The 14,453-nt window shown below is 36.6% G+C and overlaps 1 protein-coding gene across 4 annotated transcripts in view; it reads right to left on the minus strand.

Moving 5' to 3' along the window:
* Positions 1 to 2,132: 2,132 nt before the first annotated feature.
* PPP4R3B (protein phosphatase 4 regulatory subunit 3B) overlaps positions 2,133 to 14,453 on the minus strand; it is a 70,971-nt gene continuing 58,650 nt past the window's right edge. Inside the window, exons 10-14 of one of the 4 annotated variants that reach the window (XM_008067212.2) lie at positions 13,522 to 13,691; positions 9,764 to 9,903; positions 9,164 to 9,348; positions 6,692 to 6,894; positions 2,133 to 3,772 (exon numbers count right to left, since the gene is read on the minus strand). In XM_008067212.2, the coding sequence (XP_008065403.1) occupies positions 3,677 to 3,772; positions 6,692 to 6,894; positions 9,164 to 9,348; positions 9,764 to 9,903; positions 13,522 to 13,691 (794 nt within the window). In that variant the 3' untranslated portion in view covers positions 2,133 to 3,676. The remainder of the gene's footprint in view (positions 3,773 to 6,691; positions 6,895 to 9,163; positions 9,349 to 9,763; positions 9,904 to 13,521; positions 13,692 to 14,453) is intronic. The other 3 variants (XM_008067211.2, XM_021717154.1, XM_008067210.2) reach the window with 3 other exon arrangements.

A 14,453-nucleotide genomic window follows, 5' to 3' on the forward strand; every position in this document is an offset into this window, starting at 1 on the left:
CAAGTCTTTTAGTTTCAAACAAATACTTGCTTTTGTAAATGCAAATGTAAGCTCATTATTAACATTGAAGGTAAAGGCAGTTTGGAAGACAGCTACTTATGCTGATCAGTTTAATACAAATTTCTGGATGTTTTCTCTTGGAGGGGGGTATAGAAATAAAGTAGTTGATGGTGTGTTCATTCAAACTTCTTTTCCTACGGTTTGTGCCAGGTGTTGTGCTAAGCGCTAAGGATACAGTAGTCAACTAGAGCGTCGGGATAGCTGCCTTCGTGGGCTACAGGAGGCACAAAGAGTAGTGTTAGGAAAAGTGCAGAGTGCTATGAACAGGTCTGGCTATGCCTTGAGAAAGTGATGTTTAAGATGAATGGAAGGGTACTTACTTACACAGATGACTGGAAAGGAACAGCTCAGGTCCTGCAGCAGGGAAGAAGTAAGAGCAACACATTGTGAAAAACTGGAGTATATACAGAATGATTGGAGAGAGTAAGCATATGATATTTGGAGGTAGGTAAGGAACAGGATTTTTTTTTTTTTTTTTAAAGAGACAGCATCTTGCTCTCTTGTCCAGCCTGGAGTACAATCGTGTGATCACAGCTTAAGATTTTACATTTGGTAATACAGGCAGTGGCAAGTCTGAAGTTTCGAAGCAATAAAGTTACATGATCAAGATTTTCATTTTTATTACTGTGTGGAGACTAGTGGGTAGGACAGTTTTGAGTGTACCAGGTCTGAGGCAATTCAATCAAAAGAGTAGATATCTTGGGCAGTGGTAAGATGGATTTTACATTTACTGTTTATATTTGAGGTAAGAGCAAACAAGACTTGAGAAATAGAGGTAGGAATGTTAAAAATACTGAACTACTCTTTCTAGCAAAGCTGTTATTAAAACAGGCAAAGGGACAGTTGATTGAACCTATTGGGGGAAATGCTACCATAGTCAGTCTTTTGTATGAGAAATGACCCTGGAATAGTTTTCTGTAGACTGTTTGCTTAAAGATAAACCAGAACAGTAGACCTTCCAGAAACTTCCAGTGTTTCGATATCCCATATCCACACTTCCCTAGCTCCCATTTTACTCCTGAAATCTATACACTTTTAAGAAGCAATTACCTAAATTAGTTTAGGAAAATTTGCTCATTTCAGTTATATACTTCCTTCATAACCTTCAACCTACAGAAAAACAAGTCTTATTCTACATTTGTTACATTTTTACCACTGGATGAAAAGGTAAAAAGCGAGTGATTAAAACACAAATGTTTCATGTAACTTTTTCTTAAAAATAGTTTTTATATTAGATGCATGTTTACAGATAACATTTTAAGAGGACCTAAGGCATACAAACATGGCTCTGGCTTGCTTCACTGAGTTAAGATGGAGATAAAAACCCAGATCTGCCTGAGAGTAGTGTTTTACGACAGCCGCTAACATGGACTCTTCATAGTTGTTCTTTCAAGAGATATTTTCAGTTTTATTCTCATATTGTTGTGGGTAAGCATATGTACCATGAAAACGGTTACCCGTATTTCACGCACCTTTTTGCTTTAAGAAAAGGTTCTGATGATGATGATGATCTAAATGTTTAAGACTTTTGGCAGTTCTCACAAAGGAAAATTAAAGGAAGCCTTAATAAGAGACAAAGATAATACTTCCTATTGGAACTTAAATTTACTTAAGAGTCAAGAGTGAACAGGAAAAGTGTTTACACCTGGACTTATTAGATTATAAGAAAATTTAATAAGAGCTAAGAAGAGAAGGGCTTGATAAAACCTGTTTGAAATCATTTTTATGGTAACTTTATTGATCTTGGCTTAACACATCCTGAATGACTTGCCGTGGAAGGTCTTTTTTATTATATGTACACCTTTAATTGAAGAGGTTAGAAAAACTCTATGCATGCTTTGGTGCTGAGGTTTGCCCAAGGCTTACCTTCTATGAGAAGTCAGTGATATTTAAAGTGAAGTTGATGCTCATGTGTCTGTTTAGAATTCTTTAATCAGACGAGGGAATGACCTAGCGGTTTATAATAAATATCTATGGATAACTTTATTGGCTTTAAAAAGATACTGTAAAATGGAAAGATCTCAAAATAGAATTAATTTATATTTACAACAAACCAAACACAAACATCAGTCATGGAATTACAGGGTCACATTTTAATTCCTGAATTTTATAGTTTAGCATTAATATCACCACATGTATACAAATGGTGTAAAACAAGTACAGTGGTATTTTTAATACAAAATAAACATCTGTTTTATGGAAAAACTATACTTCATATCTACACAGACAGCCCATCTTTTCCAAACAATAGCCAAAATTAAAATTAACTACAAATTCTCCAAAACAGGGGAAACTGCTTCAGTTTAAGCTATTCCAGGAAAAATGGACCCATAACACATTACAAAGTGATCTAAAGATTGTAGCTGGAATTACTATTTAAAATTCTTTTTTTCCCAATGCATTAAATTGTATCTTGGGGACATTTTTCTCACTTCAGAATGATCTCAGATCATAGATGAGCAAACTAACATTAAAATATTTACAGTTAACTTGCTGTTCTAAAAATAAAACCTCTTAACTGTTTGCCTCAATTTATTTTTTAAATTCATTTACGTACATGGAATGTGCTTTTATACTCTTTTTAAAAAAGCAGCTTTCACATTACACCCTTGTTTATAGAAAAGCTTCCTGTGCTGCATGCTGACTTTGATGCTTAAGTAACTCCTTGTAACTTCTTGGATCAAAATGGCTTCCAGATATTAAATGCCACTTAATTCAGCAATATTCTTTGTTAGTCTTTATAAACTACACTTTAAAACTTGCCTGCGGGTCTGAAGAGACAGAGACAACTCTACTAACAAAGCAGAAAGTGACCTCAAATTGCCTTCCACAAGCTTGTACTGGTAGGCCTTTGAAAACATTCTGTTATATCCACTTCCAAGTTTCTATAGAAAATCATTTTGGAATACTTCTTACTGTACTGATTCTTGGCCTTTGTTATCTCTAAAGTGCTGATTTTAACAAAACTGTCCATTTTGAACCCAGTTTGTTTTCTTCAAAATATATATGGAAAATTCCTGGTGTAGAAAACATGTGTTCAGCTTCCCTCTAACTTCCTAAAAGGCTGAATTTCTGATAAATCTTCAAAGAAATGGTCCCAACAGCTTAACTCCATTTTTTTTTAAATGATAGTTGATTTTCTTTTCCATAAAAATTTATTTTATAAAAGAGGCAACTGATTAAAACAACAACATGGCCAGCACCATTATACAAGTAATGTTATTGGGTTTACAACTGAAGTTTTATAATTGTTTGTAGACTGGATATCCCCTGGAACAGCCCTACATTAATCTCATTTTACCAACCTTTTTCCCTCTCCCAAACTGTCCCAAAACCTGAGACTTTCCTTGGTGAGAAGCTTATATCCCAGGTTCGGGTTACTAACCCTTTTGTGTTTTGACAGCCTGAAAGGCAAACCCCTTAATTTCTAGAAAGCGATCAAGTTCCTGGGAAGCCTGTTTTCTTACAACTAAACTCTCCTAGCTGATATACTGTCTTTTGCTACTCCTTGTATATTTGTAAGTTCAAGTGAGAAAGCTTTCTGATTCAGGTTTTCAGCTCATTGAACAGTTGCAGCATTTTAAGACCACATGTTGAGGGTCCCCTAGTAAATATTTTATGAGCCAAGACGAGGTCTTTTTCTGGGGGATGTTTCTTCTTCTTCATCTTCCTCTTCATCATCTGGATAATCCACCAAGCCAACCAAACTTCCCTGTTGAAATTAAAAAACAATTGTAAACATGTGTAACAAAAAAGCTTATTGGTACAAGTAGAGACACCTTTAAAGATACTAAAAATGTTTTCTAAATTGCATATCTGAAATGTAATTTTTGAATTAAATTTCATTTCAATTTGATAAAGGACTGCTTGAAATTATGAACACAGGCTGGGGACGGTGGCTTACCCTTGTAATCCTAGCACTTTGGGAGGCCAAGGTGAGAGGATTGCCTGAGCCCAGGGGTTCGAGACCAGCTCAGGCAACTTGGTGAGACCTTGTCTCTACAATAAATCAAGAAAAATTAGCCAGGCATAGTGGTGCCTGCCTGTAGTTCCAGCTACTTGGAAGGCTGAGGTAGAAGGATTGCCTGATCCCAGCAAGTCAAGGCTATGGTGAGCCATGACTGCGCCAGTGCACTCTAGCCTGGGCGACAGGGTGGGACTCTGACAAAAAAAGAAAAAAATGATGAACATTTATTTGAGTATTACTTGGTGGTGCTCAGTACCCCTCAACTTTTCTGTTTCTCGGATTATTGAGGACACCTCAGAACTCAACTCAGCAAAATTTTTCTGTGAGAAAATGACTATTTTTCCAAATAGCAGGACTAACATAACCCTAACATTGGAAAGCCGGAAAGAACGCTGGAGACGAACTCGTGCATCGCTCTGCTCTTACACTGGCAAGCATAACAGCCGTCAGTGACAAGCAGTGTCCTTGTGGTCCTTGTTCATCACGTCGTCTGCATTCTGCCTCTAAAGAATAGTTTAAATGACTGGGGATAATAAACACAGCAAGTTGCTCCTAAAAACTCATAAATGAAAAATTTAGAGCCAGGTCTCTCTAATCAGAAGAAAAGTAAGGGTGAGATAATTCAGGGCTTTGGCCTTTGATGAGTAATGGGCCCTTTGAAAATGCTGTTAAAAGTGTGGGCACTCTGAAAAAAAGAAAAAAAAATTAAACATGTCCACAGGACTACATTCCTCTAGAACCAATCCCTTGGTTTACAGGGCTTCTGTAAACACTATTTAGTTCAAACCCTTCGGACCTCTATGGATAAACAAATACAATGGAAGTATACGTTACTTCCGTTACCTAGGTAATTTCACACCTAAAATATCCAGGTATCTGGCTTTAATAGAAGAGCTGCGGAGCTAAGATACGAACCCAAACTATATGACTGCACAGTAGATATTCTTTATGTAGTGTCACAATATGACACTAAATTGTCCTATCACAAAGTGAAATGTAATTGTAAAAATTTCTAGCTTAAAAAACAAAATGTATTTCAAACACAGCAGAATACCAATGAAAATGCTACTTGTGTGATCTTTAGTCAAGAGCCTACCTCATTACAATACTGAATGAAGATTCTACATGTTTGTAAGCCAAGAAACTCAGATTTATAATTTGTGTCGACACAAGATGCAATCCTTTGAGAGGCTTTGTACTACTATGGCATTTCTCTCTTGTCTTTCTACTCTTACACTAACAGTTGTGCTGTATGTTAAGCCTTTTTATTTTAAGCTACTCCTTTTTGGGAATAAAGGATGGTTTCATGTAATAAATGAACAAGACAAATGTCTCATATAAAATTTGAACTTGTTTATAAAAAAAGGTAATGGGAAATATGTTTGCTATGAGAGTAAGAGAAAGGTTAATATCCTTAACTAAAAATTAATTAGCAACAAAAATATCCAATTTTAAAGACATACTTTGAACAGACAACTCAAGAACAGCAAATTCAAAAGGCTAACAATTAGATATGAGATATTACATACTGTTTCCCCTACCTAACTGGAAAAGATGAAAAATAATTATAATAACACTGGCAAAGTTGTAGTGAGCCAAGCATACTCATACACTGCTTCTGGGAACATAAATTGGTATAGACTTTCCAGAGAGGAATTTGACGATGTGTGTGAAGATATTTTTTCTACTGCTCATTGATCCAAGAAAATAATTTAAATTGCAATAACACTAGCAGTCAGATTAGTGAAATACCAGAATCAACTTAAGTGTTCTAAAATACAACTCGAAGTGTGGAGAGAAAGGATGCTTATATATACTATGATACAGTTAAATAAAACAAAGTTTTACAGTCACCAACAATGTTTTAGTAACAGAAATTTTTTTTTTTTTTTTTTGAGACAGGGCCTCACCATGTTGCCCAGGTTGGAATGCAGTGGATCTCTTGGGCTTAAGTAATCCTCCCACTTTAGTCTTGCAAGTGGCTAGGACTACAGGCACGTGCCACTATACTCAACTAATTTTTTAAACTTTTTGTAGAGATGGGGGGTCTTGCTATAATGCCCAGGCTTGTCTCAAACTCATGGCCTCAAGCAACCCTCCTTCCTAGGCCTCCCAAAGTGCTGGGAATACGGTAAATAAAAGCAGGATACAAAACTGTGTTTATAGAAGGATCTCAATTATGTGCCAGGTAAACTCAAAGACCTGAAGAAAAATCAATAAAATGTTAGCAACCATGGTCTCTGAAGACAATGTACGCAACATCTTTTCCTTCTTTGAAACTGTTTTGTTTATACAAATTTTCTTCAGTAAATACAATTTTTTGTTTTGTTTTGAGGCAGTCTTGCTCTGTCATCCAGGCCACAGTAGAGTGGCACTATCATGGCCCACTACAGCCTTGACCTCCTGTGCTCAAGTGATCTTCCTGTTTCAGCCTCCTATGTAGCTAGGACTATAGGTGTGTGCCACCCTGCCCAGTTTTAAAAATTTTATTTTGGTATTGACAGGGCCTTGCTATGTTGCCCAGGCTGGTTTTAAACTCCTGGCCTCAAGTAATCCTCCTACCTTGGCCTTCCATAGTACTAGGCTTACAGGCGTGAGCACCTGGCCATTCAATAATTTTACAGATGGAAAAAAAAACTTTGTGAGTAGTGCTGTTTCACATACCTTGGTGGCTGTTACTGATGTAGCCAGGTTTGTAGTTTTGGAAGAGGACCCATTAGAACTTGCTGGTGGTGTCTGAGCCACTACTGATTTACTGTTTGTACTGTTTGTTCCATTAGCAGCACTGGCAGAGTGGGAGAAAGTAAATTTGAAGCCACCAGGAGATGTCCTTTTGGGAAGGTTTTCCTTGTCTTCACTTTCTTTTGCTAAAATCAAAGTAAAATTAAATCTATTATCAATAAATCCTGCTAAGTCAAAATGTCTAAAAAGAATAATAATTTAAAAATGTTTAACAGCCTTTGTTTCTAAGAGCTAAAACAATAGAGCACAATATGTTTAGTGATAAGTCTTTATTATCTAGACTCGTAAAAATCTCAGTGTTAGTACCTTAAAAATCATATAACAAAATTAGCCATCTTGAGTCAGAGTTCTACATCGTGGAGTTTAGGGTATACTTCCGAGGACTCATTAGCTGTCTGACTCTTGCTTTTATTGTCTCTCTGTACCTTCCACTCACTAACTCTATACTTCTCTACTCATAGTAAAAACCTAATAATAATCTATCCTACTAGTCAATATTTCAAATGCCTAAAGATAATGATCAAGTCTATAAGTCTCTTATTCATAATTTAAATATTCCAGGTTCCTTCTTCTGTTTCTTTATGACATTTGTTCAGTCCCCCTTAACAGCTGGTTGTTACTGTTTTTATGTATGATGCTTAATGGCATAGCACTCTATATTGGATATGGTACTCCAAATATGGCCTTACTGCCTCTTTTGATAGTAGTCAGGGCAGTACCTATAATGAATAAAGGCAGAAGAATATGTCTGTCTATTTCTTTTGTTTTTTTAAATAAGTTTTTTGCTCCCCCAGGCTGAAACAAATACAACTTACTGCATTAATGAGTGGAAAATGGCCTGGCATGGTGGTTCACACGTGTAATACCAGCACTTTGGAAAGTGGAGGCAAAAGGACTGTCTGAGCCCAGGGGTTCAAGATTAGCCTGGGCAACTTGGTAAGACCTCGGCTCTACAATAAATAAAAAAAAATAGCCGAGCGTGGTGGCACATGCCTATAATTCCAGCTACTTGGAAGGTACTGAGGTGGAAGGAACACCTGAGCCCAGCAGGTCGAGGATGTGGTGGCGTGCCATTGCACTCCTGCCTGGACTACCGAGTGAGACTTTGACTCCAAAAAAAAAGGAATGAAAAGTGAGTGAGGTTGGGAACACACAGTTGCAAAGAAAATGTAAGAAATGAATGAAATTCTCAAATGAGAACTGCCTTTAGAAAATGTCACACTCAAAATCCCAAACTTAAATAATAAATTCAGGAAAGACTTTTATCTTTCAAGATAAAAATTTTCATTGTACATTTAAATGATATATGCAGGGCAGTATTCAAAAATTGTTAATTTCTCAGGCCACAGAATTCAAGTGATTAGTTCTTTTGAAAGATACAAGTTAAGCATATTTGAAAATCGGGAGAAATTTTATTTTTTCACTTCTCTTGAAACTTATCTTTATGTAACTTTTATAATAATTTTAAAATTTCAAAAAGCAAAGTTCCTTCTTTGAGCTGAGCTCAGTTTCCTCAACTATACAAGGAGGCAGAGTATTTTAGAAGGTTTCTATAAATTATATGGTCTCTACTATTACTGGGAATTTCAGTATAGAAATAAACCCAAGACCATTCACAGAAGACTAAGTAGATAATGCAATTTCTTTTCTTTTTTAGCTTGGAAAATATAGTTTATTTAGAAAGTAAGTTGGAGAGGGGGAGAGAGAAAGAGAAGAGATTCACCTCCCCAAGGTAAAGGAGGAAACATAGGAAACACAGGAAAACATAGGACAGCTAGGAAACATAGTCTGGCTATAGCTCGAAGAGCCATATGCCACACCAGAGTTTACCAAAGCAAAGGCCGATAATGCAATTTTTAAATAGTGAATTAATGGCATCACAAAATGGCAAGTTTCAAGAAAAACATTTTGAACATAAAAAGAATTCCCCAAAAAAGATTTAGAAAAAGTGATTAATTTTAAAAGGACATGATTCAGTATAAAATTCATGTCTTTCTTGCTTTGTAAACTATGAACAAACTTTTTTTTTTTTTTTAGTTGGAGTCTCACTCTGTCACCCAGACTGGAGTGCAGTGGCCGCTCCTGGCCACCGCAGCCTCAACCTGCTGGGCTCCGGCGATCCTTCCGCCTCAGCCTTCCGAGTAGCCGGAATTACAGGCATGCACTACCACGCCCGGCAGTATTTTTTGATTTATTGTAGAGATGAAGGCTCGCCAAGTTGCCCAGGCGGGTCTCGAACCCACGGGCTCAGGCAATCCACTCACCTCAGCCTCCCAAGGCGTGGGATTACAGGCTGAGCCACCAAGCCCGGCTTGAACAAACTTTCATAAGCAACTGAATAATTTCTGCACTAAATAAGAGAATGTACTGTACAAAAATTCAGAAATTTAATACCTTTTTTAGTCTCCATAAATTTTTCATAACTATCTGGAAAATCATCTTCTGGCTTAGATTTTTCCACTGGTGCCACAACTGCTTTTCCTTCCTCCTCTTCATCTTCATTAAACCACATTTCTTCATCTTCTTCCAAAGCTTTTGCATCTCTTCGAAATCTGTTACTACGTAATATAGATGGTACACTGTAAGAAATATATCACAAATATTGAGTAATGATTTAAAGTTTATGATCAGATTAAGCTGAAGGAAAGAATATGTATAACCAAGAGGAACTGAAGTAATTTTAACTGAGCATAATTTATATCAAAATCTCCTCTGTCATTATAGAAGATATAGCCAAAGAACACTGAAAAATATTTTAAGGTTTTGTAAATTAAACTAAAACTTCATTTTGAGTGCCAACTGCAGCAGTGATTCATCATATAAAAGATTGGGGGCAGGAAGGACATCCTATCCTCCCACGACACAACCCTATATCTAGTGCTAACTCGTGATAGAAAGTTAAGTTCCTCAGTAACTTTCACATGCAAGATCTAAACTACAGACAATTTTGGACACAATTTTGCAGGCTGTAAATACAATATACTTATACAATACCTGTTCAGTTTCTGGTTTTGTCTGTCTTTTTCTTGCTCATATTTAGTCTTCAATCCTTTAAATGTCTGAACATATTCAATTGATTCAAGTGCTTTATAGAAGTTTTCAACTATATGTGCAGTAAGAGACTTGATATCTTCCTGTAGAAGCACAAAATTTACATTTCAAATATAACACAAAGCTTATTAGGATAAAAACAAAATAAATTTTTGTAGTTCTAAAGCTGATCAAAAAAAGGTTTTTCAAAATCACCTTCCAAAAAAAATGTCCTAGTTTCTTTACACATGAGTCAGGATTCCACAGAAAACTTGGAGAAAAAGGAGAAGCAATTCACTGGAGCCCTTTTGGGGGACTATAAAGAACATTTGAAAAGTAAATGGATTTACTTGACATCTTCTGTTTATTTTTTGTATTTATATTGCACAATTTAAAAAGCACTTTGACATACAATTTCATTTGATCCTCACAGTTCTCAAAAAAGGTTTTATTATCCCCATTTTAGAGAAAAACAAAATTGAGGTTCTGAGAACGGCTGGATGGTTTAATCAAGAGTACACAGCTAGTTAGAGGGTAGATGTTAAAATTGTATTTTCAATAGGCGATGAATACTCCAGTCATCCCGACTTACTCATTACACATTCTATGCATGTAAAAAATATTCACATATACCTCATACATATATAGCATTATGTATCACTCAAAGAAAAAACAGCAAACAGGTTTATTTAATGAGTTTCTATTTAACTGCTGTCAAATGGGATAAAGTTGTGGTGACTTGCTTTCTGGCACATTCGGTAAGTTTTCAAAGGAACCTAACTCTGCCACATGTATAGAAGTGGCCAAGGCTAGATGACAAAGAGATCCCTCTCAAGCCTTTCCTGCATCAGAGACTGGCTCCCACATGCGGAAAAAGAAGAAAAACACGGGACGATTCTTATCTAAATAACAGCAAGCAGAGATTCCTCCAACTGTATTACATATTCAGATCTGATAAACTATCTGGAATTCAACATTTCTATCCCCATAGTCTACTAATCTTTGTGAAATAATCTAATTGATAGTAATAACGTCTAAATTATAAATCCTCATTGCAAATGCATGGGTGCACAGAAGGCTCATTAAAAAATAAAGTTGTAATGCAGGACTTTATACATAATACTAAGTAGTAAGAACTACAAAGGCTACTTCTCTGGTTGCATTAAGGATTTTAAGTATTTAAACTTATTTCCTTGGACATCTCAATCAAAAATATACAAAGAAGAAAAATTAAAAACGTAGGTAAAATGATTCTGTGTTATATAAAGACAAAAAGGTCAATTAAGTTTTGGGATTAATAGGGATAGGGTATGAACCCTATGGTTAATTTTATCTGCATTTCACCAAATTTTTTTATTTTTATTTTTTGTGTTGGGGTCTCACTCTGTCACCCAGACCAGAGTGCACTTGCATGGCTCATGGTTCACAGCAGTCTTGACCTCCTGGGCTCAGGTGATCCTTTTGCCCCAGTCTCTTGAGTAGCTGGGACTACTAGTGCATGCCATCGCATCTGGCTAGTTTTTAAAATTTCTTGTAGAGACAAGGTCTAGGTCTATATTGCCTAGGCTGGTCTCAAACTCCTGGGCTCAAGCAATCCTCCTGCCTCGGCCTCCCAAAGTGCTAGGCTGAAAGGTGTAAGCTACTGCACCTGGCCGGTATCTCACCAAAAATTTCAGGAGAAAAATGGAAAAGTTAGTACATTAAAAAAAAAAAAGTTTATCAAAATATAAAATGTTCTGATTGGCCAAGCACAGTGGCTCATGCCTGTGATCCCAGCACTTTGGAAGGCAGAGGCGAGAGGATTGCCTGAGCCCACAGGTTTGAGACCAGCCTGGGCAATTTGGAAAGAACTTGCCTCTACAATAAATCCAAAAATTAGCCAGGCATGGTGTTGCATGCCTGTAGTTACAGCTATTTAGAAGGCTGAGGGGGAAGGATCACCTGAACCTAGCAGGTCGAGGCTGAGGTGGCTGTGAGTGTGCCACTGCACTTCAGCCTGGGGAGAGTAAGACTCCTACTTAAAAAAATAAAATAAGTTGGGTGTGGTAGCTCACGCCTGTAATCCCAACATTTTGAAGGGCCAAGGTGAGAGGATTGCCTGAACCCAGAGGTTCGAAACCAGCCTGGGCAACTTGGTGAGACCTCATTTCTACAATAAACTAAAAAATTAGTTGGGTGTGATGGTGCACGCCTGTAGTTCCACCTACTTGGAAGGTTGAGGTGGAAGGATTGGGTGAACCCAGCAGGTCAAGGTTGCACTGGCCATGAGTGTGCCACTGCACTCCAGCCTGGGTGACAGAGACTCCAACTAAAAAAAAAAAAAAAAAAAAAAAAAAGTAAATAAAATAAAAAGTTCTGATTTATTATGTGATCACCCTGTGAACCTAGTTAACTAGTTAACCATGTTTTCCGTCTTTTCTAAGGTTAAAGACTATACCTCTATCTTCTTCATCCTTTTAGAAATCATATAATTGACAACTGGCCACTCTTAGAAAAAACAATTCAGTCTGCCAAATGATCTTCATATGAGAATGCCATAAAAGAGAAATGTGCTTTGTAAGAAATAAAACTAGGGGGCTGGGGTTGGTGGCTCAGCTTGTACCCAGCACTTTGGGAGCCCGCGGGTTTGAGACCAGCGCGGATAACTTGGTGAGACCTTGTCTCTACAATAAATCAAAAATTAGCTGGGCGTGGAGGCGTGTGACTGTAGTTCCAGCTACTTGGAAGGCTGAGGTGGAAGGAATGCTGGAGCCCAACAAGTCAGTACTGGGGTGGCTGTGAGCATGCCACTGTACTCTAGCCTGGGCAACAGAGTGAGACTCCAACTCAAAAAAAAACACAAAAAAACAAAAACCAAGAAAGAAATAAAAAGAGGGAATGAATTTCTTGCTTTGACTTTCTTTTTTTCAAGTTCTTTTCAATCACAGAGCCATTTCTTCAGTGGAGTTATTTCAGTGTGTCTAAGTGCAGAAGAGGTATATTTGTTGTACTAATTTTATAGTTATCTGTCTTATCCCTGTTCTTCACATAGAGCTCTCTCCAAATCTTTTTATGACAGATCTTTTGTTGCCTAAAACTGAGACAGGACATAGCTTTAAGCCCTGAATGTGCTACCCCTCAAATGAATGCTCTTTGGGTGTTAGTTTTCTCATCTGTAGAATACGGTAGTTGGAGCAGTCCATCTAACTTCCTGGTGTCTTCAACTTAAAACTCTAGATTCCATCCTAGAGTTTATGCACCTTGTATCAATGTCTACCAAAATAATTATCTTTCAGTCTTTCTATTCATTTTTTCAATCACTACCTCTACAATTAAAAAACCCCCACCTTTTCTTAAGAGATCACATGAATAAGGCATACTTGATCAAAATGTCCACATATACTAAAGGTGATCCTGAAACATTAAGCCAATAAAAATGGAACTTAAAAAAAAAAAAAATATGGGTTAAAAGTTTAAACTGAATTTCACTTTTAAACTTCATAATTTAAAACATTAATATTACTAAACTATAATCATGCAAATAAAAACAAAAAGCGATTTTTAAAAATTTTAGTTTATCAGAAATAGACTCTGTAACACAGAAGATGAATAATTTCAGGAGAAAATAGGGAATGAAGAAATCACTTTGTTTATATACAATCATTTAACTTTTACATATGATTACTTCTTTACATAAGATTCTTTTACATATAATTACTAACAGTTCTTTAATATAAACTTACCACTCTTATAAATTCAAACAACTCAATAACAGCTGAATTCAACAGATTGTACCGAGTTCCATTATCCAGAAGTGCATTTATAACTGGCTCAAAAAGATTTCCCTTGGTGATGTAACGATTATAAAATTCATCTTTAAGGCCAATTATCCGCCTCATAAAGCGAAGAGCGCCTAATTAAAGATAATACAGGGAATAAGTTGATGATCTCACTAATATTAATTATTATACAGGTATTTTTTCCATAAAGCAATGTATATACTCTTCTAAAATGAAAAGTAAAACTGTGCACTCAAAATAATTGGGCTTTGAGGAAAACAGATTTAGGGAAAGACTACACAACAGATTTAGGGAAAGACAGCGCAAAACCTGTGTAACTTTGTAGCCAAAGCTAACAAAAAAATTAGTAAGTGGTATCTGGGTGATAAATTACCCAGGCGGGCAGCTCTAGGCAGAGACTCACCACTGTACAATATGTCCATATAACAAACAAGCATGTGGGGAAAAAAAAATATACAAGACCCATATAATGCAAGCGCTAGCAGTACTTAGAACAGTGCTATTGGACACACACAACGCAGTGAAGGCAGCTCAGAATTGGGGAGTAGGGGGCTGTCATAGCCTCTCTGGGGAAGGGAGCTTTTAAATTTTCTGAAAATACAACCAATGGGGCTCCTGATGCCAATAATAGATCAAATGGTTTCTTACTTTTCTGATGAAGGATATAGTTCTACTATTCTACCTCCCTTGCTTTGTCTTGGAAAATCATTTGGAGGGTATCTACCTTAGAATGACATAATTCTCTCGTAATTCTCTTGTTAATTCAATTGCTTATAAGCTATTTTACCTAGGTAAACATGCATTGTGACAGATCAGAATGTATTCATTAAAAAAGAGCAATGAATAAGCAGTATAATTTAATTTTCACATTTTAG

This window comes from Carlito syrichta, unplaced genomic scaffold (assembly GCF_000164805.1).
Source record: "Carlito syrichta isolate Samal-C Ts95f unplaced genomic scaffold, Tarsius_syrichta-2.0.1 Scaffold309408, whole genome shotgun sequence".
In the NCBI taxonomy this organism is placed as follows: domain Eukaryota; kingdom Metazoa; phylum Chordata; class Mammalia; order Primates; family Tarsiidae; genus Carlito; species Carlito syrichta.